A 22,079-nucleotide genomic window follows, 5' to 3' on the forward strand; every position below is an offset into this window, starting at 1 on the left:
CTAAATAAATTTATACACTAACAGTTCTCCCAAATCCACCAAATGATATTATTAACGATATAAAATCAGCAATATTTAATTTCATATGGGACGGTAAGCCTGATAAAATAAAACAAACTCAGTTAATTCAATCTGTAGAAAATGAAGGTATCCAATTAACAGACATCGACTCATTCTTGAATGCAATCAAATGCAGCTGGGTTAAAAGATACCTAGATAATACCAATACGAGTAAATGGAAATGATTCTACCAGAAAATCCTAAAAAATATGGTGACTCCTTACTTTTTGAATGTAACATCAACAATACCATTTTGCATGAAATTGCAGACGAAAACATATTTCTATCAAGTGTTTTATCGGCATGGACTAATGTTACTCATAATCTAGAAACCCAAATCACCAGTTAAACTATTTTATGGAACAATTAAGACATAACTTCAATCAATAAGACTTTTTTCGATAAACACTGGTTTGAACAAAACATTAAATATGTCGACCAATTGTACGATTACAGAATAAAGGACTTCTGTTCTTTTGAGAATATATGTTATATATACGGAATACCTTCAAGCAATTTTCTAATGTATTACACATTAATCAAAAGCATACCCATACATATTAAATATACAATTAATACAAATAACACACCATGCACTCAAACATCATTCACGGAAAACATACTTGCAAAACAAAACAAAACAAAACAAAACAAACAAAATATTTTACAAACTACAAATTAAACACCCAGCAGAAAACTTCAAGATTTAAAATTAATGGCAAAGCCTTCTTCGAGAACAAGAATTTAATTGGAAACAAATATTTATCATGCCATATAAAACAACTATAGATAGCACACTGAGAAACTTTCAATATAAATATGTCCATAGAATCATAGCTACAAATAGATATATTTTTAAGTGCAACCTATAAACACAAATTTATGTGATATATGCAGCGAACACACTGAAACAATAGAACACCTTTTCTGGGAGTGCAAACATATTCAAATTCTATGGAACCAGTTAACAACATTTCTAGAGAAACAACAATTACAATTAAAACTGTCTCTCTTAAATATCAGTTTCGGTGTAAATACTTTTAAAATACCAGAAATTAATAAAACTGTGAACCACATTATCATATTAATTAAATAGTATATATTCAGCATCAAATACAAAAAAAAATGTACCTACTTTCAACTGTTTTATAAACTATTTAAAACTTAAGATCCAAATTGAACAAGACTATTGTTAAGCAATATTAGTCCCCTACCGGCTCCACCATTGTCAGAAATATTTTTTTTATTTGTTGCCATAGCAACCAGAATTTTTGACGTAGGAACAAAATGAAAAGACGTGCATAATGTCCTTATTGCCATCTATCCATGTTTCAAGTTTCATGAACAAGTTTTAAGAACTTTTACAGTTATCGCAGGGTCCAGAAAAGTGTGACAGACTGACTGACTGACTGACTGACTTACTGACGGACACACAGAGCGCAAACCATAAGTCCCCTCCGGTGAAACCGGTAGGGGACTAAAAACAAATTGCCCTTAACAATGATTAACTTCATATATTTTAACAAAAATGGCAACACATTAAACTTTTATAACAAGTCCAGAATGCTTTCTACCAACTTTATGCAACTCATTCATATTCATAACTATTCTGTAGATTTTGTTTGGAACAAAAACACACTCTATATTAGCATATCTTGTATAACATGTTTGAACATTATTGCTGCTACATGATATAACTTTTTTGTGTGATCATATGCATGTATGCAATGTATGTCTTATATTGAATAAAAAAAAATAATTTTGGACGTATTGTTGGATTTCTGTGTAACATTATTAGCTTACATTTTGTCTGATGATATAAATATGATATTAATGTGTTGTTTGCTCTCTGAAACCTGGGTATATACAACAAATTGATCAAATTTGAGTTGATAGCTACATATTTATATTTTATAATCATAAATATGTTTTGGCGGCCATCTTGGTGGCTATTTTGGACGCTGTGTTGGATTTGTGTGTAATATAATAAACTTAAACAATGTCTGATGATCTTCATGGGTTCTTTGCCCCCTGAAACCTATGTATAGACACCGAAATCGTCAAATTTGAGTGGATAGTAACATAGTTATGATCATTTTATAGGTTTTGGCGACCATCTTTGCGGCAATCTTGGCGGCCATTTAGGACGCCATGTTAAATTTCTGTGTAACATAATTAACTTGCACTTTGTCTGGTGATATTAATGTGTTCTTTGCCCCCTGAAACCCAGGTAAAGACAACAAAAGCATCAAATTTAGTTGATAGTTACATTGTTATACATAGGTTGTGGCGGTCATCTTGGCAGCCATTTTCGACGCCATGTTGAATTTGTGTGTACTAAATTAAACTTAAACAATTTCTGATGATCATCATGTGTTCTTTGCTCCTTGAAATCTAAGCAAAAACACCAAATTAATCAAATTTGATTGGATAGTTACATAGTAATGATCATTTATAGGTCTTGGCGGCCATCTTGAAAAAAAAACTGTCCGGAGGTCCGATTGTGGTAAACTTTTAATATGTTTTTAAGGACCTTCTACCCTACCAGGATCACTTAAAATACGTTTTGTAGCAATTTTGGGGGGTCAAGGTGTATATTGACCCTACTTCGGTTCAATTTCTCCCAGACAATTTATGAAAATTAAGCTGATTGAGGCCCCATCTTCAAAGGAGAAAAAAATATCAAAAGCTGCCAGTACCAGACTGTTATCAACCATTATCATATGCTACTGGCATGCACCTTTCAATATATATAGGTGTAGTTTTGCCCCCCTTACTGGTACACCCCAACTTAATGTTGGGTACTTGGCTGAAGGACTATATGGTAGTATAATTTATATATACGGGCAACAAACTTTACCAGATATTAATTCTTCTTGAATGCTTTGAGCTTTTTTGACGGTGCACACATACATCTTACTCCCCCAGCGATCCGGAGGGTCTGAGTAGCTGCCAACGATCGCATATGTATTCATTAAAAGGTACATATTACTCGATTTTATTGTAAGAATATGTATGTCTATTTCTAAAATGGTACATTAACTGCATTGCTCAAGTTAATATTTAACTATTATATATTAGTTGATTGTAGCCCTTATCTATAGTGTCTCTTATGAACCAGTAATTTTACAAAATCGCCTGCATTATTTTCTATTTTCGCACATGGTTTTTGGTACAATCGGTTTTATTACGGTTCACTTGGAATGGAGCAAACACCTGCAGCGATGGATCGACATTTTGAAGTTATACAGTATCGGAAAGGTACAGACTTCTTTAAATGTTGTGATTGGTGTCACTTGACCTAAAACAGTAAAAGACAAATTGCAAGAACAAACCACACTTGCAAATTAAATAAAATGTATTATTTAAAACGTTTAGAACTAAAACAACAATACAAGTTTAATAAAATTACTTTCAGTGTGTAAAAGATAGTAGTCCGCTTTTTGCAGTTTTTTATTTTCCTTCACTAGGATTATTCATAAGGAAGTAAAACAACGCACACAATCAGTTTCATCAATCCAATTATTAAAATGCTAAAAAGTTTCAGGACATATCACTACAGTTAAGTCCGGTAATCTTGCGCGTCCGGTAATCTTGCGCACTTCGCATTTGCGAATCTCGCAGACGACGAATGGTTTTCTTTAGTGATGAAAGATGGAATTTCACATCTTAAAGAATTAACGGATTTAAAAGTTACGTATTCCACGCAAAATTAAATTCGATCATTACATTTAAACACCGGTTGCGTCATCCCTATACATCGTAAACACTGGCCTTCTTACGAAAAATTCAAAATGAATCACAAATTCCCTGCAGTCTTTAGCGTTTTCATACTTTAAATTATGAATTCATAAATCCAACGTGTAATTTAGCATTCCATTGCACAATATCCGATCAGTTTGGGTATTTTTTGCCATGAAAATATATCGCATCAGACTACATAGTCATCATTTCCAGCCATTCTGTCAAACCAATTTGGTATGATCTCCCAGTGTCCGACAAATCCATTGCCCGGAGCCCGGGGGCTACCGAAATTTTTCATCGGGCTACTGAAATTTTCCAGCTGACGCCCGCCGGGCTACTATAAATCTATAAGAGCGGTAGCCCGTTTTATTGACAGACATACGTAGAATAAACACGCTGACCATGTGTTTCTACACCGTTTTTTGCTTATAATCCGATAACAAATTGCACTGAATTATCTAATCAGTCACCGATCACTTGCGGAAATGTCGTAAACAGTAACAGTATATTTTAATCATCCAATCAGAATCAACATTTGTCGTCTGCTAATAATATAATGAGAGCCGGTTGGATAGTTGGCGCATACGATGCAACATCATGATTTCGCAGTTTGGAATTCTTTGTTAACCGCAACAATGAGTAATAGCGACAACGTTTTTGATGTCGTTAAATATCCAAGGACGCCGAACATTAAAAAAAATCAAAACAATAGCGGGTTCTTCAAAACGGTAACGAAACCGAAAATGAATATTAATAACAACGGTGTGAACGCGGTTAACACCTGCTAATTAGTTTGCATTGTCAATTAATAATTGGATTAATCGACTGTTAATCAATAATCCCGTATATGCCCAATTTATATTTTTTAAACAAAATTATGGGGAGGGTAATATAGACGATAAGAGTCATAAACACAAACGTTTGAGATTTTCTTAAGTGTCAAATGAATTTTGGCATATGGTTCTATTTAAAGATATGATGAAATAAGCTCCCAATCAGTACCGTTCAATTGCATCATGCGTTACTCACCTGCCACGGTTTGCACGCGTTGTGTACAGCTATTTTAGGTTACAAAATTCTACATTTAATAAATGAATTTCTTTGTCCAGATAAAAAGCGCGCAAAAATTGGCCTGGGTGTATTTATTTGTAAATAAAAATTTCGTAGCGGGTACAACATTGAGATCATTTAATTTCCATTAAAAGTTTCGTTGTGAATTTCAACTAAAGTGCCGGGGTATCTCGCGAATTATTTGATTTGACATTTCCTCTTAATAAAATATAATGTAAACACACTGTATCGTTACCGTTACACTGTATCAGTTTCTTAATTATTGAAACAATTATTGTATTGTATACTGACTGCACACAAGTGTCGTAACATACGGATGCAATACCTAAATTCGGACTTACTTAAAGTCGGACACAAGTAAATAAATGATTTAATACTCTTGATTTCTTGAAACTCGGAATTTGTTGTTAAAAAGGGAAATTGCATTGATTTACACCATACGAGTCAATCGTATTGATCATCTAAACGCTTTATTTACGTTTCCAACTTAAAGTGTTGTCCGAATTTAAGTACACATACATGTGCACATACATGTAATATGATTTTCTTTGGTACATTTACATTTAAGTACACGGTGCCTGTACTGTAACATTAATTAACGATATTGACTGTGTACATCAGACTACTTGCTGTATTATGTATATGTAAGTATACAAATTATGTATATGTAAATGAAGAAATAAAATAAAGATGAAAACCTGACTCTTATCATTTTGTAGGAAAATTTTATGGGCTACCAAATATTTGTATTGGTAGCCCAGTGGGCTACCTGAAAAATAAGAAATTTGTCGGACACTGATCTCCGCATGCGCAATGGCCTAGTTTTGATATTTTCTGTAAACTATGGAAGCATGATCGTGGTATCAAACCTGTTATGCATTTTTTTCACGCATACTGGTACTTTTTTTATTAATTGTACACTATTATTAGTGACTATATTATTTATTGATTTGTAGTGAACAAAAACTGCACTAGAAATCCACATTTAATTTCAATGGTTTTACAAACTGATTTTAAAAATATTTTTCTGGAATGTTTTTTGTCAATAATTGGACACCATATGTATACAATTTGGGAAATTTTGCCTAAAGGAGGTCATTATACAAAGTGCGCAAGATTACCGGACACTGTGATAGTTTGAAAATGAGGTGAGTCATGTTTGTTTTGAAATCAAATCGGACAGTTCTTCACTGAATTAATTAGATATTTTTGTGTTAATAAGCACATGAACTTATTATTTTCATAATAAATTTAGATATTTTGTTGCCAATTTATACAAGAACATGTTTTTAAACCAATTGATCCTTAACTGCGCAAGATTACCGGACAGCATCGTAGTCCATATAAACGAACTTATAGAGCCTTTGATAATTTTTGCTATGGTGGCTCTGGGAGTCCATATGCACTCCTCATGGCCAAAAAAGGGGCCTCTTTTTCTTCCCCTTAACCAAAAAGACCCTTTTCCTTACAGAAATGTCTTTAAAATCATGCATTTTTCTCTAAATTTACAAACTACCTCAGTATTTTTCATTCGCCAAAGCCAGAAAATGGTGTCTTTTTTTCTCCGAAAAAAAAGCTGTGGCCCTTTCCCCAAAGTTGTTGTTTTGGCCCTGCCCCTAAATAAACTCAAGCGCAAATCTGCGCACAGATTTCGTGCGCATCACTAAACAGACTTGGTTCATTTCCAACTAGAAATGGCGCGGCAGAGGCCGACGCGTATCCCCACGCCGAATGTTTGACCTAGGTGTGCCCCAGGGTTGGTAATGGGGCCATGCATAGCTGAGATTGACCGTATTGTCATAAGAGAAGTTCATCATCAATTAGAAGTGAATTGGTGTAGAAATGAAGAAGTTATAGTAAAAGGCAATTTTGGGTGGGTGTGACATATGTGGGCAGGGCGCCCCAGGGTTGGTAATGGGGCCATGCATAGTTGAGATTGACCGTATTGTCATAAGAGAGGTTCAGTATCAATTTGAAGTGAATCGGTGTAGAAATGAAGAAATTATAGTAAAAGGCAATTTTGGGTGGGTGTGGTCTATGTGGGCGGGGCGCCCCAGGGTTGGTAATGGGGCCATGCATAGTTGAGATTGACTGTATTGTCATAAGAGAAGTTCAATATCAATTTGAAGTGAATCGGTGTAGAAATGAAGAAATTATAGTAAAGGCAATTTTGGGTGGGTGTGGTCTATGTGGGCGGGGCCCCAGGGTTGGTTATGGGAACATGCATAGTTGAGATTGACCCTAATGTCATAAGAGAAGTTCAGTATCAATTTGAAGTGAATCCGTGTAGAAATGAAAAAATTATAGTAAATGGAATTTTTTGGTGGGTGTGGCCTATGTGGGCGGGCGCCCCAGGGTTGGGATTGGGGCCATGCATAGTTGAGATTGACCCTAATGTCATAACAAAAGTTCAGTATCAATTTGAAGTGAATCCGTGTAGAAATGAAAAAATTATAGTAAATGGAAATTTTTGGTGGGTGTGGCCTATGTGGGTGGGGCGCCCCAGGGTTGGGAATGGGGCCATGCATGGTTGAGATTGACTGTATTGTCATAGGTGAGGTCCAGTATCAATTTGAAGTGAATCGGTGTAGAAATAAAGAAGTAAATGTAAAATAACCTAAAAAAATGAGTGATAATTTCTGACGCGGCCCCACCCCAACCCCTATAACTTTTGACCCAGGGGTCAGATCAAAATTCCAAATAGTGCACCGTCGCACATATGCTCATAGCTACCATGTGTGTAAATTTCAAGGTTCTAGTGCTTTTAGTGTAGGAGGAGATAGTGGCCAGGACGGACGGACGGACAGACGGACGGACGGACGGCGGAGATCACCACAATATCCCCACCTTTTTTTCAAAAAGCGTGGGGATAATTAAGGAAAGCGATGAATAAACTTCATAAACACATTAAGTTTACCTGAATGGTAGCCTACGGACGTTATCCATTGCATGCAATCTAAAAAACACATCGATATTTCAACACACTATTCTTGCTGTCATTTTCATTTTGAAATTTCTAACAGTGTGAATATATGACGACTCAAAACATCGTTATCGACTTAACGGGTACACCTAATATCACAATGTGGAAAATATTGATGTTATGCGATCTAACCAATAGCGACACGTTTTATCGGCAACATTTCAACAGTTCCCAATATGGCCGATAGAGCGTACGAAAGAATAACAAAGTAAATAAAAAGCAATTATTTGTTGCTTTAATGGTACCATTTGCATTTAAGTTTGTGCTTGAAACAGGTAAACATTGATAAGTTTTTGCAGTATCAGTGTTCCTAAGTCTTTCCAGTGGTGATGAAATTTTGCACCTTTGGACAATAGACGGCGTATTGCAATTCTCAGCAAATCTTTGGGTTATAAAGCTGAGAAATGAATTATTATACTCCCACTAAACGAAGTTTATGGGGGGAATATAGGAATGAGCTTGTCTGTCGGTCGGTCTGTGTCCGCTCTCTAATTCAAGTAGTTTTCATCCGATCTTCACCAAACTTGGTCAGAAGTTGTATCTAGATGATGTCTAGGTCAAGTTCGAACAGAGGCCTTGCGGGGTCAAAAACTAGGTCACGGGGTCACTTAGTGCGTTTTAAACATTCAGCATGTTGTCCACTCTCTAATTTAAGTAGTTTTCATCAGAGCTTCACCAAACTTGGTCAGAAGTTGTATCTAGATGATGTCTAGGCCAAGTTTGAAGATGGGTCATGGCAGATCAAAAACTAGGTCACAGGGTCACTTAGTGCGTTTTAAACATTGAGCATTGTGTCCGCTCTCAAATTCAAGTAGTTTTCATCGGATCTTCACCAAACTTGGTCAGAAGTTGTATCTAGATGATGTCTAGGTCAAGTTCAAATATGGGTCATGCCGGGTCAAAAACTAGGTCACTGGGTCACTTAGTATGTTTTTCACATTCAGCATGGTGTCTGCTCTCTGATTCAAGTTGTTTGCATCCTATCTTCACCACACTTGGTCAGAAGTTGTATCTAGATGATGTGTAGGTCAAGTTCGAACATGGGCCATGCAGGGTCAAAAACCAGGTCACGGGGTTACTTAGTGCGTTTTAAACATTGAGCATGGTGTCCGCTGTTTTTTGTGAAGACAACATGCAAAATATTCTGTGTCGATGCGGCATGTGGGGGTATTCGTCACGTCTGTGACAAAGCTCTAGTTGCAACTAGACATATCACCAATTGGATAGCCTGCATGCTTATTTAACTTTCCCTTTTGCCTTCAATGTGAACATTCAGAGATAAAGAATACACAAGAATGAAAATACACATTTATTTTTGTTCTAATGGTTAAAATACTTGGGACATCCCTGAAATTTTCCGACCTAAAGACAGTCACACTGAAGCTCACTGAAGCAGAAACTTCTGTTTTATGTCCTGATTTCCTGTATGTAAACATTTAATGATGTTCAGATGCGATGTGTCTCAATTTTCGCGTGACAGTCGCTCTTTTTCATGGTCAACACAATTTGTCCAGACATTATGTTCAAAATATGTTAAACCTAAAGCTCCTTCTTTGTCCTAACCCCACCATCATAAATCCCTTTATTGCTTGCCTATAACAAGTTACAACACACGCTAGTAAAGTGCTGTTGTTGAAACCTTTTAAATGATAAAAATCTATGATTTTGTCATACTGTTGGGGGGCCCCCCCCGAAGCCTGGAGTAAAAACCAATTAGACCGCACGGCCATCCTCTCAAATATGTATGGATGGCTATTTTATACTTTATATAAGCAATCTTGGTAGTTTCAAAAAATTAAACGACAACCACAAAACTCTCCAAATTATTCAATCGTTTCGCGTTGCAACGCTTTATAATTTTCAGGTTTTTAAATCGTCAAAAGATGCATATAATGGCTATATTAGACCATGGTAAATGTTCAAAATTTTACTGTTTCCTCACAAATATCATGACTAAAACAAAAATTTGCGAATCTGAAACAACTTTTGTCAATTTTGTCAATTTACCAAAAGTGAAAAGATCCCTTTAAACTAAATTGAAGTGGACAGCTCGAGTTATCATTTAATAGACAGCCCTTAAACATTCTGTATGAATAAAATAATTGGTAGAATTGTATGATATTATTTGTTGGGTAACATTTATGTGAAATTCAATACACTAAAACTGCAGATTCACAATAGCATGACCCGTTATTAAATGTCCAATATATGAATCTGATTTTGATCCTGTTTTTTTTAAGACTTAAATTTTCTGTCTACGTTAATAATTCGATTCAGTTTCATTCCGATTTCACACTGCATCAAAATCACACTTGTTCAATGTTTTTTGCTTACATTGCTCGTGCAATCCTACAATGTTTGCTAACTCCATTCGATTAAATATTGTCCAAGACGTCTGTCAATAATTTTTTTATTGATTTATACATATTAGATGCAGCTGAACTACTCTGTGTAGGTGTGCTACTACAAGTCAAGGATCTATACTGACTCGTTTTAACTTTTTGATCAAGAGAAAATGTCCATTCCAAATACTTAGCAATTTAATTTTGATAAAATGCCCTACATAAACTTTTACCAATAGTAAAAGAACTTTATCTACTCTGCATGAATAAGATTTTAGTTAAATCCATTGGAAGCATGAAATTCTGATGAAAATATCAGACCCTGAATTTCCGACCAAAAAACGCTTTTGACTCAGTGGTTGTATTATATGGTGGGTCGGGTAAAGTTTAAGCAGAAATAATTCTTTTTTATTTACACTTCATAGTGCCAAATTTGTTAAAGGAAAAAGACCAAAAAAAAATATGCAATTATTCAGTGGCTGAGTAGGTTTGTTGTTTATCTTCTGCTGCAGAAGGTGGTGTACTACTGGGGGCCTCCAGTCTGACCGGTCGCTACTGGTTCGGCTCCCTGTGGTACTATGAGGACCCTGAAGTGGCCCCAGATGTGGACAAGTGTACCGCAGGGGTGCAGCTGGAGGCAGGGCTCAATGATGCATGCTGGGTCGATGATAAACGAGTTCTCGTGGGCATGGATACTGGTAGGTAACTGGCTACTGGGATTGGAATGATCTTCATGGTACTCGGCTAATATACTGTGATAAGATTTGAACTTATTGATTAATGTACATTGTATTTATTAGGTCGATCTCTGACAAACACACTGTATATGTATGTTGCACAAAACATTTATGTTAAATTGTAACAATGATAAGACAAAGAAAGTCAGTGATTTCTGAATGGCTTTATTACTGATCAGTTAAATTATGTTGATGGGTCAGTTAAATCAGCTATGTATAAGTATATTAATCTAGATACAATTCACTCAGTCTTTAATAGTTCCTAAATGAATCACAAAATGTGTACATTTGAATTAATTTTAAGTTCCATGGAACCTTTAAGATGACCATTAAAGCCAGTCTGCTAATGTTTTGCCGTAATATATATTATAATAATTGTAGACCTAATTTATTTCAGCATGATTGAATATTTGTATAATTTTTGAAGCCTTAGGCTTTAAGAGGCACTCGAGTCTTGTTTCCTTTGAAGAAATAGTTTCAGTTTTTGATTCCTTATGTATGATGTTTTTATCCTGGTTGTAGGGGGCCTAGCGTTGTGGGAGCTGACGGACAATCTGCACACATTTATTGAGCAGAGCTCGGCCACTGAGCACGATGATCTGGTGTCGTCTGTCTGTGTGTGTGCCAGCAGTGGCAGATTCCTCTCTGCTAGTCATGACAGATGGTATGTGGGCTCGTCATGTGCCTAAAACTGATGTTTTAATCTGTTTTCAGTTCATTTAAAAATGATTGTTTTGCATGTGTTCCTTAAATACTACTGCCATTGAGATTATAAATAAAATTACACCCCTGATGAACGTTGCAAAACTAAAAGAAATTCCAGTCCATGCAGACCTTAGAAATGAACAAACATTCTTTTAGTTTGGTTATATGATGAACTTTGCAGAAAGTGAGAGACAATACTTGATAGTATCTTAGGTGAATGTAAATGTCTGCTTGTTGTCCCCTACCGGTGAAACCGCAGGGGACTTATGGTTTGCACTCTGTCTATCAGTCAGTCAGTCTGTCTGTCACACTTTTCTGGATCCTGCGATAACTTTAAAAGTTCTTAATATTTTTTGATGAAACTTGAAACATGGATAGATGGCAATATGGAGATTATGCACATCATTTCATTTTGTTCCTACATCAATAATTCTGGTTGCTATGGCAACAAATAAAGAAAATAAAAAATACTGACAATGGTAGAGTTTCACCGGTAGGGGACAATATTGCTTGGCAATCTCTTGTTTATTTTGATATTAAATGTCTGGCTTTAAAATAAATGATGTTTAAATCATTTCAGAGCTTGATCCTGTATGTTTCAAAAGGATCTTGTTGTATGTAGTTTGGAAATATAAGTGTTGCGTTCATTTGTTCCAGCATCAAAGTTTGGGACCAAGAAACCCTGAGATCAATTAACACATACAGAGGTAAACACTTTCTGTACCTTGTTCACAGTAGCCTATCTATCACAGCATGGTGCTTTAGTGTTGTTTGAGCTGAGCATAACTGATTGTATGATATATGTGATATATTGTATGCATTTACAACAGTTTTACACTGGGCCCTTGGTACAACTTTGATGACTTAACTAAAAATGTGTTATTATAGTGAGCAACGCCAATCTAATGCCTACACATATCTGCAACATAATTATTTGTTACTCTATGCTTCTGTCAAGATCTGATTCAACTTGTAATCATGTACCTTAAGTGACTGCATAATCTTATTACCAGTATGCAATATGAACCCCTATTGTCTGTTTCCTGTTCACATGGACAAGGGCACATACTACATTGTATCAGCTAAAATATTTAATTCTCTGATTGTGCAGGCAAATCAATACTGAATGACTGAATCAGTCATGAAATAACAACCGGTTTAACCAAGAAAGCCCATATTCTTCATTCATTGCTTTGTTTCTTGAGCGTTTTGACCCATAAACACTAAATATGCGAATCCGGGCAAGCTAGACCTAAACTGTGCCTTTTCAGGGCATGGGTAAATTTCGATCACTGCTAACAAATAATATACATAAGATCTGACACAAGTTTCATTTCATACCATATTTATACAGCGCCAAAGGCGGAGGGATATAGTTAGAATTGGCGTTGTCCATGCATCCAAACTTTTCAGGGCTTAATCTCAAAAGCTATAATAATACAGATCAATATGTAATTTCATGGGTGAAATGATGAGAAGTGCAATGAAAAAATACACTTCTTTATTAAATAAGAGTCATTGGCCTTTGTTGGTTTTAGCTCACCTGAGCACAACATGCTCATGGTGAGCTTTTGTGATCGCCTTTTGTCCGTCGTTCGTTGTCCGTTGTGTGACGTAAACATTTGCCTTGTTCACTTCCTAGAGGCCACATTTATTGTTCAATCTTCATGAAATTTGGTCAGAAGATTGGTTTCAATGATATCTTGGATCAGTTCGAAAATGGTTACGTCTGCTTGAAAAACATGGCTGCCAAGGAGCGAGGCATTTTTCCTTTCACGGCTATAGTAAAATCTTGTTAACACTCTAGAGGCCATATTTATTGTCTGATCTCCATGAAACTTGGTCAACAGATTCATCCCAATAATATCTTGGACGAGTTCGAAAATGATGCTGGTTGGTTGAAAAACATGGCCACCAGGGGGCGGGGCATTTTTCCTTATATGGCTTTAGTAAAACCTTGTTAACACTCTAGAGGTCACATTTATTTTCCGATCTTCATGAAACTTGCTGGGAAGATTTGTCCCACTGATATCTTTGATGAGTTCAAAAATGGTAATCTTTGCTTGAAAAACATGGCTGTCAAGGGGCCGGGCATTTTTCCTTATATGGCTATATATGGCTATAGTAAAATCTTGTTAACACTCTAGAGGCCACATTTATTTCCAATCTTAATGAAACTTGGTCAGAAGATTCATCCCAATAATATCTTTGACGAGTTCGAAAATGTTGCCGGTTGGTTGAAAAACATGGCCACCACAGGGGCAGGGCTATTTTCTTTATATGGCTATAGTAAAACCTTGTTAACACTCTAGAGGTCACATTTATTTTCCGATCATCATGAAACTTGGTCAGAAGATTTGTCCCAATGATATCTTGGATTAGTTTGAAAATGGTTTTTGTTGCTTTAAAAACATGGCCACCAGAGGCGGGGCATTTTTCCTTATATGGCTGTAGTAAAACCTTGTTAACACTCTAGAGGCCACATTTATTGTCCAATCTTCATGAAATTTTGGTCAGAAGATTGGTCTCGATGATATCTTGGATGAGTTTGAAAATAATTATGTTTGCTTGAAAAAAATGGCTTCAAAGGGGCGGGGCATTTTTCCTTATATGGCTATAGTAAAATCTTGTTAACACTCTAGAGGCCACATTTACTGTCCGATTTTCATGAAACTTGGTCAGAAGATTCATCCCGATAATATCTTGGATGAGTTCAACAAAATGTTGCCGGTTGGTTGAAAAACATGGCTGCCAGGGGGCGGGGCATTTTTCCTTATATGACTTTAGTAAAACCTTGTTAACACTCTAGAGGCCACATTTATTTTCCGATCTTCATGAAATTTAATCAGAAGATTTGTCTTAATGATATCTTGGATGAGTTCGAAAATGGTTACGTTTGCTTGAATAACATGGCCGCCAAGGGGCGGGGCATTTTTCCTTATATGGCTATATAAGGCTATAGTAAATTGCTGTTAACATTCTAGAGGCCACATTTATAGTCCGATCTTCATTAAACTCGGTCAGAAGATTCATCCCAATAATATCTTGGACGAGTTCAAAAATGATGCCGGTTGGTTGAAAAACATGGCCACCACAGGGGCAGGGCTATTTTCCTTATATGGCTATAGTAAAACCTTGTTAACACTCTAGAGGTCACATTTATTTTCCGATCATCATGAAACTTGGTCAGAAGATTTGTCCCAATGATATCTTGGATTAGTTTGAAAATGGTTTTTGTTGCTTTAAAAACATGGCCACCAGAGGCGGGGCATTTTTCCTTATATGGCTGTAGTAAAACCTTGTTAACACTCTAGAGGCCACATTTATTGTCCAATCTTCATGAAATTTTGGTCAGAAGATTGGTCTCGATGATATCTTGGATGAGTTTGAAAATAATTATGTTTGCTTGAAAAAAATGGCTTCAAAGGGGCGGGGCATTTTTCCTTATATGGCTATAGTAAAATCTTGTTAACACTCTAGAGGCCACATTTACTGTCCGATTTTCATGAAACTTGGTCAGAAGATTCATCCCGATAATATCTTGGATGAGTTCAACAAAATGTTGCCGGTTGGTTGAAAAACATGGCTGCCAGGGGGCGGGGCATTTTTCCTTATATGACTTTAGTAAAACCTTGTTAACACTCTAGAGGCCACATTTATTTTCCGATCTTCGTGAAACTTGGTCAGAAAATTTGTCCCAATAATATTTTGTTATCTCAGGTGAGCGACTTTGGGCCTATCAGGCCCTCTTGTTATATGATGTAACTTTTCAGGGATTTATCTCATAAACTATATACCGGTAAGATTATAACATGAAACTTCATTGGGTTTATACATGTAGATATCAATAAGGAGAAAAGCTAGACACAAGAACCATAACCATACACTTTCATAAATTGAAGTTACTTGTGGTCTTTGTATGATGTAACTTTTCAGGGCGTTATCTCAGATACAAGATTTCAACAAGAAACTTCATGTGTGTAATTAGTTCTGCACCTGTCAATAAACTTAATTTATTTGGCAGGGTATACTATATAAATTCAACGAATTTGCTTGTTCATTTAATGATTTCAGAACTTTTTTAAGGAAGCAAATCTTTCATGAGCTTACTAACAAATGTCCTCGTCAAGTTTATTAAATCTTTTCACGAAATGACAATCAGTGTCAGATCTTTAATATTGATTGCTTTTAAATAAGCATGAACATATTTACATAAATAGCATGACAAAACCAGAAAGTTATTGTCATTTTGTGATGTCACTTGACAATGCAACAGCATCATTTCAGCAAAATAACTGAATGCAATTGGTCAGTCAAACAAAATGCTGCCAAGGAAAATGCTCAAAAACTATATTACATATGCTTAAATAAAAATATTCATAATTGTAAAATGACATAAAACACAAGGTGTAGCATGTGATAAATAAAATAAAATAAAGAGCTTCAGATATGTTTTCAGTCAAGGAGTGTTTCACTTATAACATTTTCAGTTCATTCCTGAAAAACCAATACCACTAGAAAATAAAGAATATCCATACTTTACAATAGTTTCACCCCTGTGTTATTGAAGGCTTAATTTAAACTAATTTCTATTTAAAAATTACGGCGCATATGTTACCCATATACGCATGATAACTGGACAATTCCATATACATTTCTTACTTGATACTATAATCATTTCCAGCCCACGCAGGTGTAGTACACAGTGTTTGTAGTCACCCATCAATACCAGAAGTGTTCCTGTCTACCTCACAAGATGGCACAGTTTGCCTGTGGGATACCAGAAAACCAAAGCCTGTATCAAAACTTGGTAGGTAGCGCTTTCCTTGCTTGTGTGGTTTGGTACCATTACTTAACAAGAATTTCTTTCCTTAAATCGTTTGTTTGATTATACCTATTTTGATTAACAATGCAAAAAATCCCTCATGAATCCATCTTAGTAAAATTAAATCAATTTTAATTGCAAAACAAGAAATGTGTTTGTCAGAAACGCTATGTCCCCTTCTGCGCCTTTTTCTTTTTTTTTGACCTTTGACCTTGAAGGATGACCTTGAACTTGACCTTTCACCACTCAAAATGTGTGGCTCCATGAGATACACATGCATGCCAAATATCAAGTTGCTATCTTCAATATTGCAAAAGTATTCATAAAATTAGCATTTTGGCCACATATATTTGACCTCTGACCTTGAAGGATGACCTTGACCTTTCACCACTCAAAATGTGCAGCTCCATGAGATACATATGCATGCCAAATATCAAGTTCCTATCTTCAATATTGCAAAAGTTATTGCAAATGTTAAAGTTGGCGCAAACCAACAGACCAACCAACAGACAGGTCAAAAACAATATGTCCCCCACTATAGTGGGTGGGGGACATAAAAATTGGAATACTATATTAGAATCAAAATAACGTTTGTATTACTTAGCCAATAAACAATGCTAAATTAATATATTATTCTTAAACATACTGTGCCTTGCAGACAAATCCCCAATGCGCAGTGCACCCACATGCATTGCCTGGCAGCCAGGGGTTGACAATGTTTACGCCGTCGGCAGCGAATGCGGCCTGTTGGTTTTCAAGGATACAAGATCTGCAGTGACTGAAACCATCTCTCTACGACCACATCATCGGGGCATTACTAGAGTTCAGTTCCAGCCAGATAAGTGAGTGGCATCATTTGAGCATCGTTCTACGAAAACCGGGTTTAATACATTTGTGTAGTAAAGTGACATCCAAGATAAGCCGGTCCAGACTACACAGGCTAAAATTGGACGAAACTTTTCGCCTAAACTGGATTTTTGCTGAGAAAAGTCTTAATTTAAAACCAAAAAACTACAGTGTAAAGTATTGGCCTTGTGTCACTGTGCAGGGCTTGACACAAACTTCTACAGATTGGTGTCCACAGGGAACCCTGCCTATTGAAATTAGAGCAAAATCCCGGAAAAAACTGTTGTCCCTCACCAAAATTTGTGTGTCTCGGGTTCTCGGGACACTGTTAAGTGTGGAGGCCTGGTGTGGACAGTTGAACTTTACATATTCGTACTTAAGTTTGGAAAGTTGTCAGGGCTAGTGTTATATGTTTCAAATCATTTACTGATATTAACTAATTTCTGTGAGGGAACGTTGACAGCCTGTGTCTTGTGTTCATAGCAGTTATTTGTGTTAATAATATTAATTAAGTTGATAATTCATGAGTTCTAAGCAATACTTCTTACAATATGAATGTCTTGAACAATAGGATTTTCCTTTATGTTTGTCCTTTTTGTAATGCATTCCGGTTTCCACTTCAGGAATTCCACGTTGGCATCTGTGTCAGAAGACTGCACTGTGATGGTTGTGGACATTGCTGAGGAGCATCCCAAGCAGCTGTATGTACCTTTGAGTCTGTAGCATAAACCTAATGTTATGCCCCCCCCCCCACTCACACACACACAGTGTGGGAGTTATGAAAATTGCACAAATCTGCTGGGCCCATATTCACCAAACAATTCTTGGAATTAAGTCTAAGAATAAAGAAAATTCTTTAAATTAGAATATTCAAGAATTTCTTGAATTTTGAGGCAAACTCTGCAGTAAACATCTCTATCTATATTATTCTTCATATAGAACATTTTGTTAATGACATAATCACCAGTGGAGGCCTGTATATATTCAAACACTGAACACATTTTTCTTGGTTCCAAGTCTATTCTTTATTCTTAAGTCTAAGAATCGATTGGTGAATACGGGCCCTGACCATCCCTTCAGAAGCATGAGTTTTCAAGACTTTATTAACTTCTAGTGGATTTGGCTTATTTAATGTTGTTCTCTTCAGCTACTGGTTAGATCTCGCTCAAACTTTAACAGTTGCATGACCTTAATGTGTGAATGACTGTAAAAAAAAGGAATTTTTGCTGCAACCAGCTTTGTCTTTTTGTCCACCGTAGATTATATAGTGGATTTATCTATTTCCTGGGTTAAACCGTGTGACATTTCCAGTTGCCTTGATTTCATGGTCAGAAAGCCAAGAGCTTGTAAAAACCACACCCTTGAATCAATTTCACGAAGTCTGTTTATATATAAATAAGCCCTTATTAGTTAGTTGCAACCTCTTTTATTGATGTTTCGAAAAATTCAATGCCATGGGTTAACAAGCCTTAAGAAACTTACAAATGTTTGTTAAACTTCAATGCCACTGGTTAATAAGCCTTAAGGAACTTACAAAAGGTTGTAAAAAACTTTCCTGGGTAGAACCAGTTCTTTGTGTCTGTTTTAGAAGAGTTATACACACATTCAAATAAACCAGGGGCATAACACTTTACCATTTAGATATGTATTTTGACGCATTTGTAGTCCCTTAGAAAGTTAAATTAAATTAAAGACCTTTCTTACTAGATTCAATTTTTAAAGGTTTTAAAGGCTTCATTTCCAACCCTTAGATACTTATGAGCAGCAGATAGCATAAAACCTGAACAGAATGCCAGTTACTCGCAGGCTGTTCTGGTTTTATGCTGTTTGCACATAGCCATTTTCACTTTGTTTCTGAGTGGCAAAGGGGTTAGATGGCAAGCAAATACTGTATCCCAATAAACAAAACTGTATATTGGTTTTAATCATACTTTAATTGCTAATGGCTGTTATGACTAAAAGACAATAAAGAATATGCAAACCTGTTTCAACCGATCTCGCAATTTGATTTACAGGTATAGGAGTACTCAACACAGTGACTTTATAAGAGGTTTATCCTGGGCCAATGACGGATCAAATGTACAGAAGTTCATAACATGTGGCTGGGATTCGAGAGTGTTTTCACATCTGGTGCCCAGCTTTAGTGATGCAACGATTATGGGCGGTGAACACATAAAAATGGAGGTGAATGGGGAACCAGAAGCCACTGAGTCTGTAGTTTCCAAGATCAAAGACAATGGATTCGTGGCAACTAAATATGAAGTGCTTACCAATGGTGAGGGCAACTTTGGAGATGTTCAACAGGAATGCACTGCAGAAACCCATTCATGATGAATGGATAATTATAAGACTAATGTTGTAAAGTGTACTGAGCATGTTATGTCAGTATAAAGAATAGTTTACGTATGAAAAAAATGTATTGTTCTTATAAGAGAGGCACCATTAGTTCATCCGTAACAATTAAATATCAAATGTTTAGGGTTTTGTGCTGTACTTAAGAAAACCAATTTGCTTTAATTTGTTTACTTTTTTATACATGTGTGATAACCTTTATGTGCTATGAGCGTAACATTTTGAAGTTTTATACATTCTGTAATAAATCTTATATAATGCTCAAGAAAATGTTCACTTATTACTTAAACTTTTATTTCTCGTTTCTTTTTTTAGTTTAACAGATCACTGGTGTGACTGTGATTCTGTAGGCAACAAAGAAGTAAAATACGTTCATATCTGATATTTTTTCAAGAACCTTAACCTTCAAATTTTGCAAAGTATGTTTATATAATGCTATGGTTGTATCAATGATACTTGTGAAGATGATGTGAAAATTTAGAAGACATTACATGATATGTCGCAATCAATGTAAGCCTTACATTTGTTTCTTTTTATATTGTAATAGATACATAAGTCACGTATAAACTAAACAATATTTTGTCTGATTTGTGATACAATTGAAACATTCATTAAAATTATTATGTGTGTTTAAAGTTCGGCCTAGAAATAATTGAGCCTTGTTCTGGGAAAACTGGGCATGTGCAGTCTGCACAGGCTAATCAAGGATGACAATTTCCGCCTTAAGTGGATTGTGTTTAGAAGATACTTTAAACAAAAAATTATATAAAAGCGAAAAGTGGCATCCCAGATTTGCCGGTGCAGACTGCACAGGCTAAACTGGGTCAGCATTTTACACACAGGCAATTAGCCCAGTTCTCCCAGAGCGAGGCTTGATTGTTTATATTTCAAATGATTGTAAGCTGACTGAAATGGCTTCCAGTCAGCTAGTAATTCCATTGATTATTTTTGTCATTAAAATTTTAAAATTGTTGTTGCTTGTTTGGTATATTGCTAAACACAGACTGTTCAATCCACACATCACTGGATCTTTAGGTGATCAAATTCACACAGCCATGAATAAAAATATTGTACTTTTACACAAGTGATTTGTATCGATATTCCTATTTAAAAATTCAAGTTTGGATTTGAAATTGATATTTGTATCTACAAAACTTGGAGTTGAAATTGAAGGTTGTTCCCACAAAGGACAAAGAAAGAAATCGTTTTCAGAGCATGCATCTCTGCATTGTGTAAACATAATCTTTTGATGGCAAATTGTGTTATATGTGGAGTGCTATTGTTTAAAACAATTTAATGCTAGGCTTCTTGTAGTGACAACCTGAGACAACTTTATAGTATGTTTTAACTTCATGCTGCCAGAAGTGAATATTTAATTTGATTGGTAGGTTCATGTCAAATACAAAGAGTATTATTAATTTTTAGCTCACCTGTCACGAAGTGACATGGTGAGCTTATGTGACCTTGTGATGTCCGGCGTCCATTGTGCGTGTGTGTGTCCGTCAACAATTTGTTTGTGTAGACAGAAGAGGTCACAATTTTCATCCAATCTTTATGAAATTTGGTCAGAATGTTTATCTTGATGAAATCTGGGTTGGACTTGTATTTGGGTCATCTGGGGTCAAAAACTAGGTCACTAGGTCAAATAATAGAAAAACCTTGTGTAGACAATAGAGGTCGCAGTTTTTCATCCAATCTTTATGAAATTTGGTCGGAATGTTTATCTTGATGAAATCAGGGTTGGGAATGTATTTGGGTTATCTGGGGTGAAAAACAAGGTCACTAGGTCAAAAACTAGGTCACTAGGTCAAATAATGGAAAAACCTTGTGTAGACAATAGAGGTCGCAGTTTTCATCCAATCTTTATGAAATTTGGTCAGAATGTTTATCTTGATGAAATCTGGGTTGGGATTGTATTTGGGTCTTCTAGGGTCAAAAACTAGGTCACTAGGTCAAATAATAGAAAAACCTTGTGAAGACAATGGAGGTCACAGTTTTCATCCAATCTTTATGAAATTTGGTCAGAATGTTTGTCTTGATGAAATCTGGGTAGGGATTGTATTTGGGTCATCTTGGGTCAAAAACTAGGTCACTAGGTCAAATAATAGAAAAACCTTCTGTAGACAATAGAGGTCACAGTTTTCATCCAATCTTTATAAAATTTGATCAGAATGTTTATCTTGATGAAATCTGGGTTGGGATTGTATTTGGGTCATCTAGGGTTAAAAACTTGGTCACTAGGTCAAATAAAAGAAAAACCTTTTGTAGACAATAGAGGTCACAGTTTTCATCCAATCTTTATGAAATTTAATCAGAATGTTTATCTTGATAAAATCTGGATTGGGATTTATTTGGGTCATCTTGGGTCAGAAACTAGGTCACTAGGTCAAATAATAGAAAACCCTCCTGTAGAC

General features: G+C 35.8%; 1 protein-coding gene across 1 annotated transcript; it reads left to right on the top strand.

Annotated features, from left to right (window-relative positions):
• Positions 1 to 3,173: 3,173 nt before the first annotated feature.
• LOC127851337 (methylosome protein 50-like) lies at positions 3,174 to 20,638 on the top strand. The gene is made up of 8 exons (XM_052385062.1): positions 3,174 to 3,321; positions 10,713 to 10,898; positions 11,460 to 11,601; positions 12,300 to 12,349; positions 16,327 to 16,452; positions 17,126 to 17,309; positions 17,937 to 18,014; positions 19,329 to 20,638. The coding sequence occupies exons 1-8, from the start codon at positions 3,264 to 3,266 to the stop codon at positions 19,642 to 19,644; spliced, it is 1,140 nt and encodes a 379-aa protein (XP_052241022.1). The 5' UTR covers positions 3,174 to 3,263; the 3' UTR covers positions 19,645 to 20,638.
• Positions 20,639 to 22,079: the final 1,441 nt, after the last annotated feature.

The sequence above is a fragment of the Dreissena polymorpha genome, chromosome 11 (assembly GCF_020536995.1).
Source record: "Dreissena polymorpha isolate Duluth1 chromosome 11, UMN_Dpol_1.0, whole genome shotgun sequence".
NCBI lineage: Eukaryota > Metazoa > Mollusca > Bivalvia > Myida > Dreissenidae > Dreissena > Dreissena polymorpha.